The sequence below is a fragment of the Accipiter gentilis genome, chromosome 6 (genome assembly GCF_929443795.1).
Source record: "Accipiter gentilis chromosome 6, bAccGen1.1, whole genome shotgun sequence".
NCBI lineage: Eukaryota > Metazoa > Chordata > Aves > Accipitriformes > Accipitridae > Astur > Astur gentilis.
The window spans coordinates 33081874-33105359 of record NC_064885.1 but is presented as its reverse complement, the minus strand read 5'-3'; the positions used below and the strand labels follow the sequence as shown (position 1 = coordinate 33105359).

Below are 23486 nucleotides of genomic sequence, written 5' to 3'. Positions count from 1 at the left end.
AATTTGCTATGTGTGTGTTACTGACCTCTATCCAGGGACCTTTCAACCCCAAATAGTGGACTCCTACTAACAAAGCCAGAATCAACATTTTTCATTAGCTTAAAAACCTTCAGACTGGTATCACAGTGGCTTTTTGTCAACAAGACAGAGAAAAGGAGGACACATTACTTCATTAGCTTCTCAAATTACTGCTCAGCTGATAATTTATTTCTAAGCATACCCAATAGCTTCTCTCAAGTATTTGAAAAATGAGGTTTCTCAAGCATTAATATAAAAAAATAGTCTCAGTTTTCAAACTATACTCACACTCCAAAACATCTAAGAGTTGAACATGGGAAAATGTACACAGAGTTCTGCATTGCAATAGGGCTGAGTAAGAAACAAACACACAAGTAGATAAACTTCATTTTTTTCCTTTCAGTCCAGTTCTGCAAGATGCATTTTGTTTTTCACAAATCTTGATCTGCTGGGGCAGTTGTAGCTGTACCTACCAACCACCTTTGGCTGACTTGTAAGGAGTGATACAGTTTTGACCTCAACTAATGGTAAAGCCAGTGAGGTTTTGGGGTTGTTGTTGTTCCTGCCTAACCCCCCCGCCCCCCCAAAAAAAAGTCTGCACTCAACACCTCAAAAGCTGCTCTGCATCTCAGACAATCAGATCTGCTCCAACATGAAACTCAGCACTGCTGTAAAATAAATAAAACTCAACTCCTGTTATCCGCATATGCAAATGAATGTGCTTAGCACTTCAGTGTTAACAACTTGGCCATTGATATTACATGCTGGAAAAAAGATAGCATTTCAGAGGAAAAAGAAAAGCTGCCTACCCTGGAAAACCACTAGGTGAGTTTTTATGGCTGTTTTCCATTCCTGCCCTTTTGCAGAGGACATTTTTCCATTAATTGTGTTGTGTTTATCAACTCTGAGAGGAGGTAGATGAATCTAAGCACAAGTCAGAGATTTTCTGTGATTTCTTTGTCTAGCATGGAGGTCTATGCAACAGGGGCTATCAAGTGTCTATAATCACTTTACATCCTATGTAGTTTGGGAGTTAAAGCAACACCCATACTCCGCATGCTTTATGTTAGGCCTGTAAACACCCTGAAGCTACCAAGCAGTAAATTGTAACTTCCACATGAATATAACTAGATTTTAAGCTAGGGGATGTCTTCTCTTACAAAGCATCCTGATTCCAATTTAAAGTCTATTATCCAAAGGGGTTCCCGACCTTGTGTGTGGGAGCCCTTTCTGCAAACACCTGATACAGAGTCACTGATCTTGGTGGGTCTCATGGCAACTACATCAGGCAAGAAAATGGCCTTGGCTCTTCAGTTGCTACCACATACTAAGAGGCACAATTCAAGGTCACAGTAGAAGCGTAAAGCTTTTTTCTGGTCCTATGGAAACGATTGGTAGCTTTACAACTCTTTACTCTAGGGGAAGGTAGTGTAACTACTGGAGTTACTTTACCTTTTAGCCTGTGTTCCACTTGTTTGTTTCTCAAGGTGAAACTCCAAAATAAAAGCCTTACCTTCTCCCTTTTTGTACCTGTTAAAGCATTTGCTTTTGAAGTCTGCCTATGGCAGATACACTGCCTGCTTTTTGTGCATTTCTGCCTCAGCAGCAGCCAAGTTCCAAGGTAAACTGCATTTCTGGAAAAGTTGTTGCTGTTGTTCTAACAGCTGTGTCACATGAGGGGATGTTACTGAAAAGCCAACCTTCAGTGAAGACTTTAGTGTTTCCTTGTCACTGTTACTTTTGAGAGAGAGAGAGAGCAATAAACAGCACTAGCTTCGTAATTCACTGTCAGGACTAACTGCTGTTTTTTTATTTAGTGGAGGGCTTCCTGATCTCTCTTGCCTAGTCAGCACTTCATATCCACTGAAGACCAGCACAAACCAGTCACTGCTCAGAAGTGAAGAACATAAAGCAACAAAGACCAAAGAAGATTGTCCACAGCCACACGTAAAAAGGAAGTAAGTTGCTTCTGATCTATTCACATTCTCATGATTTCTTCTACAAATGAAGAAACAAAGTTCTTCATTCCAGGGGAAAAAAATGGATTATTCATTCCACAAATGTTGAACAGTAGAATTAAGAAAAAAAAGTGGAAAGAAGGAATAGGAGTAATTGCTGCAGATAAGGATGCTGATCAGATCCTCAGAGGTAAGCATGGATGCTGCCTTCGGCACTGGCACAGTGTTTTTAAACTGCCACAGGTCAATCAGAAGTTGATGAAATACTCTTTCCAGTCTCTGGCGGCCAAACACAGATCTCACTCCACACAAGACTGCTCCAGGCAGTAAGGCTCTGCACATATGGCATACATTTTCCCTACTAGTGCAGGTCCTTTGAACAGATATCTCCCAACACATTCCTAAAGGCATAATTTTAAAAAAGCAAGTGGCAGGCTAGTTCAGCAAGCAATATGTAAAAAGGACAGTTGCTTGGTCAGACTCCTTGCTGAGCCCTACATACCATCTCCAAAGGGTGTTTACTCTGACACAGAAGGCAGAGAGCAAGAGTTTCTTCTCAAGGTGGCAATGTCACTTTAGGGTAAAGTATCGGAGACACTGGGACTATATCCATCTCCTATATCAGTCCTGGGCTGCTGCTGAGACCTTGAATTGTAATAACAAGGCCCTTGTCTTAGCCAGCTTTAGAGACGACAACAGATGCATCCCATCAGATAATCCCTGAATCATCATGCAAGGTGTACACCGTGCAATGCCAACAGCCTCACTCTCTTCTCAGTAGGTTGCAAATAAAGCTCATTACAGGAAGCTGGCTCTGTCCTTCAACAATGTGACAGGTGATTCTCGAGGAAAGGAACTGTTCTCACTTCCTGTAGGACTGGCTGCCTGCAGAAAAACAGCAAGAAAGGGTCTGTCAGCTGAAAGCAGGATTTATTATAAGACAGGAGCTGCCTGAGGGCAACACTTGTTCAACCTGTAAAGTGACACAAACACCACAAAGAACATGCACAAAGGCACCTTAACCACTGATGTTGCAACTTAAAAATGCAGAAAGTATTTATAGCAACCACTTGTCAGGGGACACTGAAAGAACTTGTGGAAGAGCGGGGAGTCACCAGGGCCCAGTCGCACTCCTGACAAAAATCATTCCTCATTCTTCTGGTAGAGATTTTTGTACTAATCTAGCTCCACTGTGCCCTAGACAGAACTTGGTACACTACAAACAGCTTGAGCATGCTCATGCAGAGTTGCTTGGAACAGAGGCACAGTAAGGAACAGGGTAGATTAAAACCATTCAACCATGTCCACATGGAGCACATAAGCACAGTTGAAAAAGTCTAAATTTGGAGGTCCAGCCTATGTTCTAGCCCTGCTGCCAGTGTCATCCCTGTATCAGCTAGAAAGTAGAATCCACAGAAAATCCCAGCATGGCTGTTTTTATTTGGAGGAGCTTGGTTTTGCTTTAAGGTACAGCTTTAGAGCTCAGTTAACAGCAGTGGCTACATCTCAGGCAGGAATCTGGCCCCAGGCCTGTAGCTGCACTAAGTACCTGTGCTTCCTCTACATTCCTCAGGCATTCCACAAACTGCATGCTCCAAGAGGAGCAGTCCAGCTACTTCAGCTAGGTTTATGTAAAAACAACTTATTTCCAGAAAATACACCTATAATAAATATTAAAAACAAGCTAATAACGTGCCTGTAAAATAAGTTAGCATATCAAGTAAGTACAATCAGAAATTAATCTTTTTCTCATCACACCCATCAGCTATAAAACCTTGTATTTCTCCAGAAATACCAAGAAATCCCCAAACTAAAGACAGTTTTCCACTGTCTCTTGATATGTAAATCCTACATACCTATGCTGCAGGCAAATGGGAGGCAGCAACTCCTGAAATCTACTGATTGCTGATATCTGTACATCTGATACCATTTTTGACTTAAAAGATGAGTCAGCTAGGAAATTAAAGGAACAGTAGCACAGAGCTGTACTAGGGAAACATTAGGGGCTCACCTGCTTCAGATGCCTTCCCTGCACCTTTAAGTAACAGCTGGGGATTACCTTTGAGAACCTCAAGTTTGGACATAGGTGCTTGAAGCCCTTTTTAGTCCTTTAAAAAAGTGGTCCTGATCCTCTCACTTTTCCCAACCTTAAACACCTCTGTGAAAGCCCCTGCAAGATAGACAATAACTAATAGGTGCTCTGTGACAGCAGACAACAACACAGGATACGTACACACAGAGTGAATGGAAGATGACTTTGCGAAGTAATTTCTTTGCTATTTTTAGCAGGAAGATAAGAGTTTAACATTCAATTGCTGCCACCAAGTCATGGCACAGATGTGGACAGATAGGAAACAATTACATGGAACACCAGCAGAAAACTCAGGAGAAAAGGTAAATGGACACATAGTAAGATGTGATGCCTGCTATACATTCAGCTTAGGACGGACAGACACAGCAAAGGTAAGAGGTATATTGTAAGATGAAGCCAATAGAAGTTAGAAGAGCCCAAGAGTCCGGACTTACAAAACCCAAGATGATGTAGAACTCTAATCACACTCTGCTTTAATGCAATTTCAAAATAAAATACATTATACACTGTGCCCCTGGAAAAGGAACTTACTCCAGAGCCCTACAAGAGCAACATCTGTATGTTGCATCTTTCATAGAACACAGGCACCCAGGAGTGTAAAGCTGCCCTGGAGAAAGTAGAACATGCGGAGGAGTTTTTGTGTAAGTGCACGCGCTATGCTTTTCCCTTCTTCAGCAGACCTTCGCCTCTTCAATGGGTTAGTGCTTTTGTAAATTAACCGAGACAGGAACCAGGGAGAGACTCTCGGGTGTTAACACCGTGTTCAGTCAGGGCAGAACAGTGCTCCTATCACAGGAAACGGGAAGTACTGATGTCAGAGGTAAAACACAGGGCACGCAGCAAAAGTAAAGCTGAAAGAGCTGGTAATATTACTTAAGCACAGGGCTCTTCAAGCAAGTACTCTCTAGGTCAAAACCTCCCTTAACCACTGAGGACATTTGCTTCCGTTGCCTCACCTGTACTCCCTGAATGAAACCACCCCATCTCCCTGCATACGCAACTGTGTGGAATGACAATGAGCGAACAACGTTGAAGACTTAGGAAGTCTTAGTCAGCTCTGTTGCTGATTTACTAGGTTACTTCAATTCTCTGCCTTTCATTTTCTGTACCTGTAATGAGGAGCTAGTGACATACACATACCTCAAATTTCTTGGGAAGGTTTGCAAAGTATTATGAGTTGCCATGTTTTTGTGAAATGTTTAAAGATAACAGTTACAGCTAAAGAATAGAGTTGATGTTATATTATGATCAAATAATCACCACTAAACTTCTTATAATATGTTTGGAGTAAGAATATACGGCATATAGCTTCTGCCATTTTCATTGATGATGGACCCAGAGGTGTATTTGAATCCAGCTAGTCCTATCCACACTCCAGGGAAAAAGCTTACTCATTACCGAAGAATGCATCTTTCTTCCACCCCCCCACCCCCCCCAGCTTATACACCATACACGCGTTTACTGTTGTGTGAGCATCTGAGATGAACATTCCCACTTTATTTGGCTTGTGTTGGCTGGCTTAAAGCAAGCATCCATCCTTTCCCTTCAACCTCAAGTCACAGCCTTCCTCTCTTCTGAGCTCACTGCAGACTAGTACTGCTTAAACTTCTTCAGGCAACAACACATCCATATGGTTCTTAAATACAAGTCTCCAGCAGGATGATGACTGCCACAAGCAGCACACGTTTGGCTGTCTGCTTGCTAGGCTGCCCTGAGCCCATCTTCTGAACTGCCTGACATCTGATCTATGTTCAGTTGCCGTATAGACACACCCAGGGATCCAAATTCAAGAACATTAAACAAGTTACACAGCAGAGTGGACAAGCGTCTAAAGAAAAGGAAAAAAGTATAAGGACATCTAGAGAAAGTCTAATCTGAGACTAGAAGCTTCCCCCCAAACTTCTGAGAATTTGGGCCACTTTTCTCCACCCAGAGACAGGAAAAAGCATGTCTCAACTGCTCACGTGACAGCCTGGATATAGGAGCAGTGTTCAGCAGGATATAATTACATGGCTGTACATCCTGCAGATGACAAGTACAATGTCATATACTCCTGGCATATTTGTAAAATACCACTTCATTCCTGGAGAGCTACTACAGTGCTCCCTTCCTTTCCCACCCCAAGGACTGACAAACAGAATGATGATTTTTTCCACTTACTCTGTCTGCTCCTTGTGGATGATCCTGAGGAGCTGGGACGGCTTGTTTGTTGGGGTCCAGACTGAGAGAACTGAGGGGCAATGGCTGGGACCTTTCCCTTTCTAGGGCTGGCACTCTGCACTTCAGGAGTGCGAGGGATCTTAGGTTTGCTGGTGAAGGCTGAGGGAAACTCGCTGTTGGAGGAGATGGAAAGGGTTAGCAATGTATGGAGAAATATGTATGCACAGTAAGTCTGCAACCAAGTGAAACCTGCAGTACGTGCTGTGACAGCATGACAGACTGTTCAAAATTCAGGGAGACTGCAAATGGAAAGGAACATGGCACCACAGGTGCTGCCCTGGGGCATGTACTCACTGCACAGCCTCTAAACACGGCTCTATTGACCTGTCTATCCTACTCAAACCTGGTTCTTTGGACAACAGGATTGAACAGGTTCAGTTAAGTCCCCTGCAAACAAGTAATAGATCTTTAGCCTGTTTTCCATTGTGTTTATCACACACAGACTCAATCTGAGGTGCAAAAATCATATAGATATGCTCCAACACAGGAATACATCCTTTTAGGGCACAGACACTAATATTTTTCCCAGTTATAGGTCACAATCTTGGCAGACACAGGCAGTCTCCCTGGCTCCCAGCTGCCATAAGAGTTGTAGAACTCCCTGAAGGCTTTGTCAAAAGAGCAGAGAGCTGCTATGGCATCTATGAAATAAATTCCCTAAGCACACAGGTTCCTTGTTCACACTGAGAACATAAAACAGCTGCTGCTATTTCACAGTCTGCATGTGCTGCAAGAATACCATTCTTTAAAATTTAGTCCATGACTCTGTGAGGCTACACTGTCCTTCCCTACCCCCAGCACCAATATATTCCTTCCCAGGTAAAAAAATGGAAGCTACCAGGAAATAGCAACTCTCTAAAATAGTTCTGAATCTATATTCATGTTTGCTCTGGTAAGTCAATTTTCTCTTAAAAGGAGAAAAGGTTAAACTGAAATAACAGCTACGTGAAAAAGCTCATCATATTTAAAAAAAGGAAGTAAAATCAGAGCCAGAGGCAGGAGATCGAAAAAGGTGCCATCTAAAGACAGGCGATTAAAATGGAAAGTCCCCCTGTTATTACCTCCATCAAAAGAACCCTTTGTGACCATCAGAAAGGGTGATTAGGAGGATTTTCAAGACATTTAATCTCTCCTCCTCCCTGGCAATGCTGCGGAGTCAGTGCTGATTAGCCCTTCCATACCCCTGCTTCACCTTGCAGGGAGATTTGAGCAAGTGTTTCTTTTTTATTTTAAATAGCATTAATTGTCTGTATTTTGCATATGTATATGCTAACTATTAAGGACAGAGATGTGCCAACTGGTCTGCTAAGAGCCATCTCTGCAGCACTCTACCTACCTCTGAGTATTACAAGTATTATGCTTGTCTTATTTCAAAGGAGGAGGTGGCAGCAGAACCATACTAGCAAAACAAAACCAGAAAAGTAAGATTGGCTAGATAAAACCCCAAGCCGTGGACCACAGACATATTTAAAAATCTATCTCCATAAAATAGTCTCATTGTTACTGCTTTTTTGTAATTTTATTCACTTTAGTTCAAGAGCTGGGTTTTCAATTCACTAGTGCTCTTCGCGGTAATCTTATGTGTACTATTGTATGCTAATGTAGATAAAAAAGGAAGATCCAACAGCCTCACAGCAGTTTTTGAGGCATAAAGGAGCTTTTTTTTTCCTTACTCAGCAATAGATAACAAAACCCTGGATCTGTATTCCCATACACTAAAAAGGCGTTTTTATAGCCATCAACAATCTTCAGAGTTTCACTGCAGTAACCTAGGCAGCCAGACTATAAGCACTTTGGAGACAAGGCAAAGTAATGCAACCAGAGTAACTATACTTTACCAAAGAGAGACATACACAGTAGTCACACAGGATGATTCACATCTTTGCAAACTCTTCAGGAAAGGATTATATGAAATAAGGTGGTAGAAAACACTGTAAAGTTAAAAAAGCCCTGCTGGATGCAGGATGCAGAGCAGGTCTCGGTCTCCATGTGCCCAGGTGGACACAGTAACACCTCATCTTTTACTACATCAATAAATAGGCCAAGATCAACAGAAAAGAATTAACCCTCAGAATAACACAGAAAACTGCTATTTGGCATCCTTTGGAACTTGATGAGATGAAGAAAGAAGCAGCAAAATTTACTGTGGGAAAATGTTCTGTAGTATTTGGTAAAGGAGTCATTTATGACAAGGTGTGGTAATTTGAGAGCAAGTGCTGGGAAAAAAAAAAAACAAAACCAAAACAACCAAACAAAAAACCAAACCCACAACAAACTCACACAGAAACCTAGATTTGCACTGAGAAGAAAGAATACTGTTTACTTGCAAAAATGGAAATAATTGTTTATAAAAATGTGCACAACAGACTGATACTGGGATCTGAATAATCAACCAGGAGACATGGCAGGACTGGAACATACAAAGATGAGTTAGACCATTTTCTCCATGAGAAATACACTTGGACTTTTGGCCATTTTTATCAGATTATCAGAAAAGCAAGACCATTAGAGACCTAAGAAGGCCCTGCAGAGTTTAAGCTCTTCATTATAATGATACTAGACATAGTCACAATAAAAAAATAAGGGCTTTTTCAGGCAGCCACAATTGTAAATTCAAGTCTGTTACAAATTTATCCTTGATTAGCTAAAAAGCACAACAGGTCTATATTCTTACATGATCAAAATGCAGCAGGGAACACCAATGCAGGGCCAGCTGCCAGTCTGACATGCATCAGCTAGAACAATAATTTGTTCCTGTGGAAATAAAACAACTGCAATAGACATATCACTACTAGGGCTTCATTCTTCTCTCAGACTAATTTAGCATAATTTCACTGATCTCTGTGCAGTTAAATTCCCAATTTATACTGCTAAGGAAGAGGGGAAATAGCAGTGACTGCTTCATCACCAAAACTCAACCCACCCTCTTTCTCATACATGCCTCTTCTAGGAACGTCTTGGTATTTGCCTAGCTGGAAGGAGACATCTCTTACCTTACAATGGTCAAAAGTATGATCAAAGCAGCAATTTATTTGCTCTGTTTGTTTTGCAAACAAATTAAAGTATGCTTCTAAGAACGAGAGAATGAAAAGGCCAGGTCTAGCTGTTGCAACACCAACATATTAACAAAAGACCCTTGACACAGGAAACCCTGTATTTGCTTGGACTGTGAATGGCTACATTCCCATATCCGTAACTCGAGGCTGCATTTGTAAATACAAATTACTGTATGCATGCTAAGGAAGCAAGCAATGAAAAGATATTATCTTCTTCTGCAGGATACTGCACCTGTGCCTTCAGTTACAGATCCACCTATTACTGAGATTTAGACATACATTTATGAAGAAAAAATAAAGATTACTGGGGACGTGTCTTTTTAATAATAGATTATGCCTGTAGAGAAGCAAAGCCTCTCACCAAGCTGGGGGGGCAAGATGCTGCCAATTCGGCTTGCTTCTTGCAAGCCAAAGCCTGAAAAATAATCTCTCTCTCCATCACAAAGCAAGCAATTTGGCCATAAAATTCACATGGTCTATTTGTATTTGTAGTATGTGCTTAGCTACTGTTAGGACAGACAACAGAAATAAAACCAGTAATGCTGGGATAGGGGTATGACTACTAAGCACTTCAGCTGTTAACCAGTGATAATTCGTTGACAATATGTAATTTCTCAGATCTCACCATGGAAACAGCATAACTGGGGAAAAAAAACCCTCAAAACAAAACCCAACAAACCAAACCCACACCACCACCACCCCTGCCCAAAACTGCACACAGGCATCTGTAGGCCAGAAGGAAACAAAGCTCTAAGCACAGAGTTCAGTTTTCAGAAGTGCTAGAGCTTTAACTGACACAAATAACTAAGCACTTCTAAAAAAATCAGATCCGTAAAGAGTTGGTAAAACCTTTCCTTTAATACAGCTCCACCCATTCTGTGTTTTACTTCTGGAATGTACTTGCTTTTAAAATTTCTCTACACTCACTGTTTAAAACTTGGCCCAATCAAATTAGTTATAGGAAAAAGCTGTTAATGTCTGAAGGACACATGTGGGCCCTGAAAAACTTTGCTAAACCTTGGTCCAATTGCTAACGAATTCCTAGTCCTCATCCAAGTTATAACATCACAGTCCTACATACGACAAAGGCTTCACAGAGGGCTCAAGGTACGAACAGGAGGAGAGCAAGATCTTTCATCTTCTTTTAACAGAAACTGTTTCAAGGAAGAGTTGAAACCCATTGCTGGGAGAACTCATAATATTGCCTCCTTTGCTATACCCATCTAGTGGATAAATCAGGGACTCTTGTCAGCAGTGCTAGCAACTCAGCACGTTTAAACACTCTGAATCTACTTAAATGCTTAATTTTTCTTCCTTCTGCAAGTTAATTCCTGCCCCATTCCCACAGTCCTACCTATTTCTTTACTAATAAATGATTTTTCATGGTTTAGAATCAAGTCATCTAAGGAAGCAATGAGGAAGTTTTATTTGCAGAAGACTGTGTTGTGCGTACATGTGAAGTTCATTAATAATGTCTTGCTTGAGATTTCTCCCATTCTGGACCAGATGCTTAGAAATTGAACTGCTGCCTCTGGCACAGCTAAGGGTATTTTGTTTGGCAAGCACCACCACAGCTGTCTCAGACCAGACTACATCATACATCAAATGACTTCACAGATTGTCTTTACAGCAGCATGGAACTAGCTGCTAAGTCCCCTCAGACTCCTCTTGCACTTTTAGATACTCCTCTGGATAAATCATACCTATGCAATTGCCCATTTACTTTGTCCTGGGTGAAGTCAGTAGATCGGGAAACCAAGACATTGTCACCAGCTGGCATGCTTCGGTCCATTCTATGGCCTGATGAGAATACTTTAGACGACTTCATTTCAACGGCTATTTGAAAAAGAAACACAGTTCAGTGAGGACTTGTCTCTCTACAATTTTACTAGAAACGCAATCAGGTCACATTTCCTGCTGTACGAAGGAGACCTTGAGATAATGGCAGGCTACTGAGTTAGCATGGCAGAGTGCATTACAGCTCATCAGCTGAGCCAAGCCAACTCCAAGCGTGCATACTTACAGCCCTTTGCAATTGGAAAGTAAAACATGCTTGGATCGTTTTCAAAGCAGCTACACTCTGCATTTGCAATGGCCTAGGAGCATCCAGACGGTCAGCTAACATGTATCAGCTAATGACCAATATCTCATTAAAGCCCCATGAATGCAAACACTTGCAGTTGTCTGTACATATCCATAGTAACAGGCAGTTACTGCAGACAAAAAACCAGTGTTTTACACTTCTGTCACACTTCAGGTCTGTTACATTAGTTCCATATACCTCACTTTCTCCCTTGCACTAATGGAGAAGGGAAGGACAGTCAGTTTGCCGAGAGACACAAGGCTACCAAAATGTGCAAGATCAATAAAAGTTTAGGGAAAATCCCTAGCTCCATTCCTCCCATGCTCAGGACAGGTTGCCATTCTCATTTGCTCTCACATGCTGATATGGATGCAGATCAGGTCACTTTCAGACAAGCATTTGGCTGCCCAGCACATGTTCTGTCTGACATTCAGCATAATAAGTGTAGTAAGATGACCAGGGTTCATCTTTAGTCCACAAGTTTTCTGCTCACAGGAGACAAAAAAGGAGAGCCAGAATTATCAATTCTTTACCAAAGTGATAAAAAGGGAGGATGGACCCAGACAAAACCAGACTGACTCAAGAACAGCTGAATATATCCAGGCATGAAGGACATTAAGAACTGTTCTCACTTTTAGAAAACAAAAGAGGATCAAGGTTTCCTGATGTTAAACTTAGTTTCCATGAGATATGACCTGGACGATACTAACTGTTCACATGAAGCTTTTATGCTAACTGTTTTTTCACTCTTGGTTGCTTACTGTTCCTTTCATGACTTGACTGCATGAAACTCTGAATCCCAAAGTATTCATGCAATGCTGGAAAACATATTCTGAAATGAGCAGGTTCCTGGTACTGCGTAATGACCATCAGACCCAGATCAGAACTCAATAAACTGCATAATTATTTCACAGCAAAGATGTTTGGCAGGGCATGATGAGAGTCTCTAGAAGCAGTACAATTATTTTTACACCTTTCTGTTATGTACTGTTCTCTGCCATATCTTAGAAGGCACTAGAAGAGAAGGCGCTTATTTTCTATTGTCTTAAATTAAAGCCTTTCCAATTTAAAAATTACAAATCCCACTGCCTTTTGGAAAACAGGGGATATCCAAAGACACAATCGAATTATTAGACAGAACGAAAGTCCCGTCACTGACATGAACAACCAGGGGATCTAGCAGTGCAGTCCCTCTTTCCTCTTCTCTTTGTCTTCTCCTCATTTCTAAATCCCAAAAGGTAAGAAAGACAAGCATGTATTTCACTGGCTACTTGCAAAAACCTGAAACAAACCTCTGGCAATCCTTCAAGTAGCTCAGTGTTGTTTTATAGCCTAGACTATTGCTAGGAAGAATTGTCTCTGCCACACACAAAAATTGTATGTCTTTTTACATATATAATGCTTATAAACTTGAAATATGCTCTGTGTTCTGACCTTCAAGATTTTTCTACAAGAGAAGAGTATAAACTAGTAGTCTTATTAGTATCCACCTGCATATAATTTTGACTGAAAACAGCTAATGAACTGTTTTAGACAGAGGCTACAAGCAAAGTTCTGACAATCTGAAACATTAAAGTTGGCAGAAACTTCTTCAGCATGAAGGCTTTAAATCAATATTTTCCATCAAAAATGAACATTTACTTTGCTGACTTTGTCAGGCTCCTTGTTTAAACCTCCCCACAAATCTCTACAAGCAAACTGTCAGACAGCATCAGCAGCACAGAAAAACCGAGAGGTGAGTGAAAGCATTTGACTGGCAAGATATTATCAAAATGTGGTTCAGAAAGCCTGCTGGGCTCCTGGTGGCTGCATAATGCCTTAGAAATTGCATCCAATTACACTTTAAAACAGCAAATAGGAATACCTTTGATACCTGCTTGGCTTTGTTTCCTTTACGAAGCATGATTATGTAAACCTCCATTTTTTATTTCTATACAGGAAAACTGTCAAGTAAGTATGCCTTTGATTAGTTTACAACCTCTGTTGTTCTGAGTTGCTGCCTCTGGCCAGCTAACGTCCCTGCGGAAAGGGCTCAGCTATACTCAAGGTGCTACTGTGCAAAGCGAGGCTTGAGGACAGCAGTTCTCATTCCTACACAACAGCAAGAACCTAAGTGCCCATCTTGAACAGGAGCTTCATCTGCTTCTATCATACGGCTTTCATTCAGCATGTTATATTTATCAGCTCTAGGCATTACGCAAGCAAATTCCTGTCTGCAAGACCTTGGTTACTTTTCTCAGAATCCTTTTCATTTCCTCTAGGAAATTTAAAAAAATAGAAGAGAGAGTAAAAAGTATGCTATTCCTTTACTGCTTCAAAGCATATTTTTCAGCAAAGTAAAGGCATGCTTTGTCCGAACTTATTAATAATTCTGTACCGGATATGCTGCAAGATCCTTTACCTAAGACTGCAGAACATTTTGCCTTAAATCCCTAATTGGAAATGTTAATGAATCCCTGCAAGAAGGTTGAAACACCCACATCTGAAGTTCCATGATCCTGTGGATATCAGAAGTTCAGAAAGAAAATATTTCAGAAGCCTATAACCTTTTAAATTCCATCACATGTTTCTGAGCTCTCAGGTCCAGCTGAGTTTGCATTCATTTCAGTTTAAGTTGCAAGGACAGAATCTTTAGCAGCATTACCCACAATGTAGCTATACAGCACGGGGCTTCCCATCCTCCACAACCTTTTATGGTTTGAATGTAGTTGCAAATCTAAGCAGATAACTGCAGCTGCCTTCAACTTTAATAGAGAGGTCTAGCCAACAGAGCCTGCAGGTGCCAGCAGACAGTGATTCATTTAGATCCAAACAAGGGTATATTTGATCAAGTAAGGGGCTTTGCCTGTTGGGAAGTGCACTGTCTCTGGGCTGCAGCTCTTTCCTTAGGCAGAGGACATCGCTGAGTGAAATAACAGTACACATTGGAAACGCTGGGTATGATCCTTGGCGCTTCCACAGGAAGCGACATGGAGCGAGGCAAGTGAGACCATTGGCCTCTGCTGACCGCACATTACCTTCTGTAGCCATTCATTTGGCTTGAGCCAAAATCCAACTGTGTGGCCCAAGGTCTTGCAGCCTGCCCCAGGGTCTGCAAAACAGAGGGCCAGTTCCAAGGCTGCATTTAAAAAAAATAAACAATCTACAACACACCAGCTAGGCCCCCAACACCTGCCCCAGTCAAGAAATACAGCAACAGTTAACAACAGCATTCACAGAATATGCTTACATGAAGGGGAAATGCAGAGGTCAGAAACGCTGGACCTGCTCCCACCACAAATGGGAGGATGACCACTTGGAAGAGACTGCAGCTTCTCATCCCTATCATGACAAGAACTGGTATCGTTTTCTGGCCTGGAGGAGAAAGGAGAATACGGAGCGATGAATTCTTGCAGTATAAAAAGTTGCATGAGAGTAAATTATAGTTTCTTCTAATTGCCTGCAATGACATAGAAGATACTGAAATTATTTTGTATTTAATGCTAAGGACATAATTTAACTGCATGACTGTTGCTCCTCTAAACCAGCTGATGTTAGATATAGTTGAAATTTAACATATTTTTTTTCCTACTGCAACAAAAGAGCTGAGGAAAGGAAACCGTAACTCCTTGCAGTCTGAAGATCCAAAATACCAGCAGGACACTTAAAGAAAAAGACTGTAGCAGTGGGCCTGAGAGGTCTTCAATACTTAGCTTTTTCAAGGATTTAAGATTTGCTCCTGAATATTACAAGGATTTCACTTTGCAGAGCAATATGCAATACAGACTTAAACCAAAGTAGATAAGAAGCACAACTGTTGATTTCCCAGTGAGGTGGATCAATGAGAAACTGAAGTAGCTGAAGGACAGAACAGGGACAAGATTGCTTAGTAATAAGCAATAAAACGCAGCAGAAGCAAGAGGGGTGTGAAAAGAAGTTGGCAGACACAGAAAGTTTCCCTGCCCAATATCAGGTTAAGGTAACTAGACTATATTTGTAGTTAGAAAGGATGCATTCCAAGGAGGCAGTTAATGATTTCACAGCTAAATCAGTTTCTAAGGAAACAGCTAGCAGAATATTAAGTAGTTCAGTCCCCCTTGAGCGATCTCAGCCAGTGAGTCTTTAAAGAGGAAGGGGTGGGAGGGGGGAGGGAAGAGGCAGCTTCCAGTATTTCCTGGCTCCCTCAGCTCCAAACAGCAAGAGCTTGTCCATATAGGATCCCATGACAATTCCTCTAAAGTAACTAGAGCCTTGTCTGCACTGGGAAGTCATAGAAAAATTAGCATGGAATAGCTGCTACATGTGCAGTGGCTATTCTGCATTAATGTTCTGTGTGAATACTTCTATTCAGCACTGGAAATATGTCTGCCCCCCACTTTTGGAGGTATGAACCAACAACTCGCAGAGATACGTTACAGTATCTCCATCATGCTTCCTCTTTCACAATGTTTTTAAAATGGAATAGGTTACATCAAGTCTCACGTGAAGAACTTCAAACAAGATGCATTCACTTCAACTCTGAATGCAAGAATTTACACAAATGTTTAATGTAGTTTAACTACTCTGCTGAATCCAAAACTTAAGATAATTCAGATCAACTGTCCTGGACTGTTGGTGAGTAGACAAGCTGCATACGAGGCTAAAAGTCTGACATTTTTCATGCCATTTCATCTGATACAAACACAAGCCACTTAAATTATTATTTAAAAATATGAAATTCATCCAGTTCAGCTATTGCTTTCAAATTAAGGCAGCTAAGATTTGGTCACTTTTATTGTCTTCTTCTTGCAAGGCTTCCTGAGAGAGTATTTCCTCAATTTAGTAAATTAATTCATACTAAAATCAGAATAGCATAAAAGCCATCAAAGCTTGTCCTTTTCTGTTGTAAAATCTGGTTCAAGAATGTCTTCATCTATTTACAGTTTTCTTGCACACAAATTAGTTAGATATAAAGTACAAACTTGTCATTCAGGGTGGTATCTCATTCTTCCTGCTTAAAACATGGGAGGACCAAACACTCATATTATTTCTACCATTTGGCCAGAGCAGGAGGGAAATTAATTTTCACATTTTCACCATATTAGATTTCTGCTGTTTACATTTTTCCTCCCTAGTTTGCACAGTAAGGCAATCTGCTTCACACCATCAAACTAACACTTCTCTTAGACCCAAAGCTACTGGAACCAGTATGGTAGAAAGGTGTTTTTAATTTGTATCCAGCAGTGACCTGAAGTTGTCCTGTGCAGGCATGAGCTGCACAGCTGTTCATAAGGAGATTCAAGTTTTGAAAATATAGGACTAGCGTCACTCCGGTATCCTGGGATATTGTTAATTAAACATACTGCCTGGGTAGATGGTGGTAAAGAAGAGGCACGCAATCACTTAGAGATTGTTTCTGATGCATAAATTGCAGCGCACTACATGGCACCAGGAAATAAAGGCCACTCCCCTGGGTTTGCCACTGTTTTTCTGACTTCCCATAGGAAAGTCACTTTATTTTCACAAGTTTGTTCTTCTCTCCACTTATAAAGCAGGAATGTAATGCTTAGACACTCCAGTGGTAACTAAGATTTATTCCTGAAAAATACTTTCTAAATAGGCTGTAAGGCTACCCTAACAGCCAATTCCACAGAATCAGTCCAGGTCTCCCAGCCCACCATGGGCAAAATACTGTGCAGGGAAAGTGAGGCCTTGAACTTGGTAACACTGACCCCACAGTAAAGTGGCACTGTATATTTGGTAATGTATTAGCCAGTTTAGATTTTTAAGGCCTGCAGTTCTTTTGGAGGACTGCAGGAAAATGATTAGATAATTAACTATGCTACTAATATAAGCTTATATTAATTAGTTGCTGTTTTCTTCTTACACACACACATTTAATATATAGGGAGAGGGCTTGCAAAAGCTGTGGACACTTATGATGGTGAAAAAGTTGACCACTGTGAGAAAGGACACAAAGTAAAAAATCCAAATCTGCATTCAGGCTACAGCAGGCAGAAGAAGTAGGTGCCATGCTCAAACAGATGCCATTCTTGCCAGGCTAGTACTCAGAAGAAAAATCAAGACTGTACAAGACAAATGCTGCCCTGGGATAGCCAAAGGTTCTTTTCCTGCTTTGGTAGTGTGTGTTTCATCCATCTTGCTTTTTTAAAAATAAGAAATGTCTTCCAGGGCTTTTTCCATGCCCAGATCTGGTATGTTACACTTGTCCATTCTAAGGCCCTGGTAACATAATCAATATAATCCCATATGAATGGCACAGCTGATAAAGAGACATATTTGGATGACTCAGGAGGGCTCCCAGTCAGATCACCTGCTTGTACGAGTGCTAATACCAGCACAAGATAGTGGGGGGGAATAAACATGGGCAGGATAAAGCTGCAACCATACCCTATGTAAAACAGCAGGCTTCGATCAGATTCAACTACACCTGTGTAACTACAGCCTAAATCAATCCCCACTGCCTTCTGTATGGATCTTCCACACTAAAATGGGGAAGAATTGTATTTTAAGAAATAGAAAATATGAACATGAAAGCAAAGAGTGGCAGGGGGGATGACACAGGACAGTCTTCAGACTTCAGGACTGATACGTTCTCCTAAGAACCACCTTTGCATTCTAACTTCATTACACTGTTGTATTTCAGGTTACCCATTCGTTTTAATGTACTTAACTATACCAATAGTGTGACTTTTGAGTACTATTATCTATACTTCGTTAGAGTGACTTGTAGGGTCTCAGCTTAAGTTTCTACAGAAATGAAAACATTAAATCCTCATAATAAACTGCTGCCTGTATTGCAGCTACCTGGATTTGATCAAATCCCAAACTGTATGCAACTAAAAGTAAACAACCATTTAAATTTGAGATCTCATTGGTATTTTACTTCCTCAGTCAGGACAATGAAAAGGAGAAGTATCATCTCAGAAATTAAAAGATTAAGATATACTTGTTCTAACAGAAAGCAGAGCATATTCAAGGAGCTCTATACTGTAAGATTTCTTTATTCCATTTACAATGCAGCCTTCCAACTCTGACACCAATCACACCAAAAGCAAGGTATCACAGACCCTCCTGCTGGAAAACACATTTCTTCCAAAGCAGGAAATACAACATAACAAGATTTTTGTCTTTCCCCTTTTCTTTTTAATCTGTCCTCTTATGGGTGTGTAGCAAATTTCCCCAGAGCAATGTACTTTCTTGCTTATAAAGTGGAAGATCCCAGGCATTTTAGACACTCCATGCAACTTACGAATAGATTATGAGAAGATGAAAGGACCATGAACACGCAGGATATAATGCAAATTTAAATCAAACTGATCAGTAAATATTTACTCAATTATTCCAAGTATGTGACCTCAACCAATGGGCATTTCTCTGCCTACAATATTCCTCTCCTTTCTTTTTTTGAAACAATCTTTAAGAAATTACAGTGGCAATGCACTTTTAGGTAGGGAAGGTTTATTTATCAGGCATTGTTGGGTTTTTTGTTCTTGTTGCTTTGTTTTTTAAAGGAGCTTAAAAAAATATCCAACTTGGTCTCATTTGTTTGGACTTACATTAGGTACACAGCTCTGTGATAACCTGGCGTCACAGGTCTCTGGAGGGGCTCATCTATACTCTGATGGACACCAGGAAACAGCTTCTTCTTGGTTTTTGGAGTATGAGTCATGATCTGATACACAGGAAATAAAGAAATGGAAAAAAAAAAATGCAGTGGAAAGATAGGTAACCAGAGCCTTAGAGAAAGTTCTATAGAAACATTGCATCAGAAACTAAGTTGCATTCTGGTGTCACTAGATAAAATTCCCAGGAATCACTGTGGGCTGTTCCATGACATCTTATCTCAGGTCACATTTTCATCATCACTGGTAGACATATGGACTCCAGGATCCAGAATGTATACAGTCACATTTGTCTCAAATTAGTCACAGCACACTAAATGGCATTCATGCAAACTTTATGCTTTTTTACTTAATGGGGTTTTGCTGCTTGAGGTAAGACACACAATACTTGATCTGGTGTAATGCCTGCAGGACCAGTTAACTTTTCAACTATTTTTTCAGAAGAATTTCAGACCAGCAGAGTGTTCCAGTATTAACTTGCGCAGCACTTTGCTTTGTGTGCCCACAGAGTCACTGATATAGCACTAGAACCCTAAGGCTGCCTTTAGCTTATTATTAAGCCACAGCCTGACCACCTCCTGTGAGAGGGTAGCTACGTTTCTCAAACTTACTCTACTTTTTCTGAACAGCAGCTAAGAGACTGTGAAAGATTTGGACTGCTATGGAGGTAGAACCCAGCTTTTCAAGCAACAAATTGAAGAAAAGATTTTAGAAAGTGATGAAACTACTGAAATTAAACAACCCAGCAAATTAATATATTCCAAGATCCTAATGAGTGGTACTCACTCCCAAGTACTCAGTTGTTAGCAGCTTCTCTCCTGCAAGCTCTCCCAGCTGAGGCTGCAAAACCTCATCTTTGTCCAGATCAGCCTCCATAATGTCATGGTCCTCCTGCAACAGCAACACACATGTTATTTGATCCCAGGTTCCAAGAATTTTTCATTTCAAATTTAGTTCTCACTTCAGTAGTCACTGGGATGATATGTACTGTCCAGATACATGACTGTTAGCACTGCATATGTATGTGGTAACTTACAAGCATTTTCCACCCAAAAAGCAGACACTTAAAGACAAACTCACCTAAACTTTTGATATAACCAGAAACTAAAGAATCCTGAAAGAAGAAAAGAACCACACCTTTTTCCACAAATGCTATGCCAAAAAGTACAGTATGTGTTTCAAAAGTTCTTCTCCTTCAAATTTCCAACCCCAAATAATTATTCCTTGCTTGTCCTAATAAAGGCTCAGGAAAAATCTTGGTCATTAGTATGTTTATAGAACTAGTCTGCATGCTAGTCTGAAGAGATGCAATGCTCCATCCTTATTAACAAGCAGCTGGTGTGAAGTTCGGAGGTTTAGTTTTTGCAGATCTGCCCAAGTCAATCTAGTCACACAGTACAGACTGAAAAAACCAACCTGATGGCATTTCTTAGCCGCATTGGAGGCTGAGAAAAGGCTACCCTTGTTTCAAAAAAAAAAGTCAAACCAAAACATAAGGTAAGTCAATCTTAAAAAAAAAAAAAAAAAAAAAAAGGCACAAGAAAGTTATCATTCAAGCAAAGAGGATGGTAGGAAACTTGATATGGATCTTGTTACGTATCAGTATAATCTGGCAGTAATAAAAGCATAAATTTAAGCTAGACTATAACAGCTTAACGGTAAAAATAAAGTAAGTGCACCTTAATACAATTCATAGTCTTTCCTGAACATAATGCTAGCATTCCATGAGATCAAAACACCCATATGCATATTCAGCACTTTGGGGTATGTCCCTCTAGCTTGACAAAAAAAACCAAAGTAATTTATTGCTGTTTATTCCCCAAGAAGGTGGGGGACGGGAAGACCAAACATTTTATCACTAATTTTCAAGAAATACAGGCATAATTTCTAATCGCTCAAGAAAAAGAAAATCCTTATTGCTGGGCATTCAAAACCCCTCCTCAAGCAGTGGTTCCTGAAAGGTGAGACTACAGGGGTCTGACAGCAGCTGTTTTTAGAGCAATGTGAAGCAGCAGCAGCAGCTACTCAGGTTTGCACGGAAGCTTTAAAGCTGACAATATGGGACTGGTACAAAATTCTTGGAATCTGTACTTTAGGATACAAATATCATACAAGAAGGCAACAATCCTCTGTTGACTTTATTCCACAAAACCCAAATATAATCAACTTCTCAAGTGATAAGTACCAAGAATTCACTCTCCTGTGCCTATTTCTAACATATCTATGGGTGATTCATCTTTCATGGAAGTTCTGCAGCTTCTACAGATCTACAAGCCAAGAAAATTTAAAGTTTGAGGGACTCCTCCAGCAAACCGAAAGTAGTATTACAAGAACAAGATAGTATTTTTGCTCATGTTTTGCCACTGAAAAGAATTATCTCCTGTGCCACACAAGATACCCTAAATAAGGCCCACCCCAGATGAAGAAAATGTGCTTTGATTTTGAAACAGGTTGTGGCAGTAAATGTAAATGACCGTCAGAAAAAGTAAATGAATAATTCTAAAAACGTATATTGTAATAGTAATGTAGAGAGCCTGGCACAAACTCCATTAAAAACCAATGGCCACTGAACTTTGATGAGCCCTGGAGCAGAAAGAAAATGAAAAGCAGTTTCGCTTTAGTGAGATTTAGACTCAAATATTTTTAAATAGCCAAATTAAGAAATACCCTCTGCCACAAAGATTAGCCAAGAATATGGATGCTTGGACAGTGCTTTACAAAAACAGCATGAGGAAAAAACGACTGAAGTGTGTACAGGGAAGGTATTTCCTACAATGGAAATGGCTGCCTGATTCCAGTCTTTGGTGCAAAATAATGAGACTACCATCACTCAGACCAAGTAGGTGTTGGCTTCCCCAGAGCTCTACAGGCTTGCCTTTTTTCAAGTTCAATGACCTCTGTACCAAATGGCTTAAAACCCATAATTTTTGTTTTGATTTAGTTATTGTCATTGCTCATCACCTCCTCATTCACAGGCATCAAGCAGAGATAAAAAGTATAGACGGAAAGGGCTCAATTCACTAGCCCACAGCACCATCCAGTCCTACTTTGAAATATCCTGCCTGGTCTTCCACTGCGGCTCTGAAAGGTCACAAGCCTTCCCACAGGTCCCAAGTCATATCTGACAGCCTTGTGCAGGTGCTTCTGATGCTCTTGTTAAACTTAAGAGACATTAGATACCTGAGTGGGAGCAACTGAAGCAGTTACAGAAATACTGCCAATAATCCACACAGTGTTCTAAGGTTTAGTAAAATTTTTCCATATGTATTTGTTCATGTGTGGATTTAATAAAAAACCCTCATTCTTCTGTAAGGGCTTTGAAGATACCAGATTGTTAATCCTCTTCATCCCCCTAAAGATGCATTCTCTAGACACTAAGCCATAAAAGATAAGGCTGTATAGGACCTCAGGAAGATGTTCAATCTGCCTTTCTCTCCAAGGCAAGGTAAATTGCAATTAGGTCCTAATTGCCTGGGTAGCTAGGTAGGTGTAAAAAATAACCCAGAAAATGGAAAAACACAGATAAAAACTTGTAGACAACAATCATCTGTATCAAGCACAACAAAAAAACCCCACACTCCAAGCTCCACAACATCCTGTACTTTGAAAAAAAAAAAAAAAGTTGCAAAAATGAGCTTTACAAATAGTCTGCTGGAATTTTTTTTTATACGGTATGTTAATCCAGCATCAAGAGCTAACAGTTTTCTCCAAGGACGCTTTACAGAAGACTGCCTACACTGGGTAGAGTGTTACACATTACAGTCAGAGTGTCACCCTGCTCTTTCATCCAGCTGTCTACATGCACGATGTATTTAACTTCTCCTCACAGATTGCCTTGGCTTCCCGACGTTCCACCTCTTCCAATATTCTGACTGACACATTTTGTCAGACGGAGAACGCCAGTTTCTGGTTTCTGGGAAGCACCTCTCCCTGCCAACCTTGCTCCCTGACTTTATTTAATATACCAGGTAACTGAACCTGAACGTGGCCCTCCTCTGCCTCCTCGTACATAAAGAGAGCTTTGACAGATATGCCGTCATTCCACTGCTGAAATAATACAATTGGTGCCCTGTTCACCATTGCTCACAGACTGCAGCAGACATTGGCAGCAAAGTCCTCTAATGTAATGGCTTGAAGTCCTGTGATCAGGTCTGCAATTAAGCTCTCTTTCTTTTGATGTACTCTCTAGCTGAAGTGTATTTTCACACGGCAGTTTACTGATTTTATTGCCAGGTGCTGAGTGACAGGCAATCAGAGGGTGCCTGATAAATTGTCACTGTACAGTTATCTAATGTAGCTCAAGTTCAGTTACAAACTTTTGAGTTAGAGCTACAATATCACATACTCACTTTTACAAGCAGCTTTTAAAGATGGTCCAGGTCAAATAAAAAGCAAATGTAGAGATCAAATACTGAAGACAAATTAAGTTAGTATTTAACAGAACAGTTGAGAGAA

At 40.5% G+C, this 23486-nt stretch overlaps 1 protein-coding gene across 2 annotated transcripts in view; it reads right to left on the bottom strand.

Annotated features, from left to right (window-relative positions):
* Positions 1-619: 619 nt before the first annotated feature.
* ARMC9 (armadillo repeat containing 9) overlaps positions 620-23486 on the bottom strand; it is a 70650-nt gene continuing 47783 nt past the window's right edge. For both annotated transcript variants that reach the window (XM_049803606.1, XM_049803607.1), the window contains 6 exons: positions 19818-19922; positions 18966-19081; positions 14657-14781; positions 11048-11180; positions 6229-6401; positions 620-2861 (listed from right to left, as the gene is read on the bottom strand). In XM_049803606.1, the coding sequence (XP_049659563.1) occupies positions 2839-2861; positions 6229-6401; positions 11048-11180; positions 14657-14781; positions 18966-19081; positions 19818-19922 (675 nt within the window). In that variant the 3' untranslated portion in view covers positions 620-2838. The remainder of the gene's footprint in view (positions 2862-6228; positions 6402-11047; positions 11181-14656; positions 14782-18965; positions 19082-19817; positions 19923-23486) is intronic.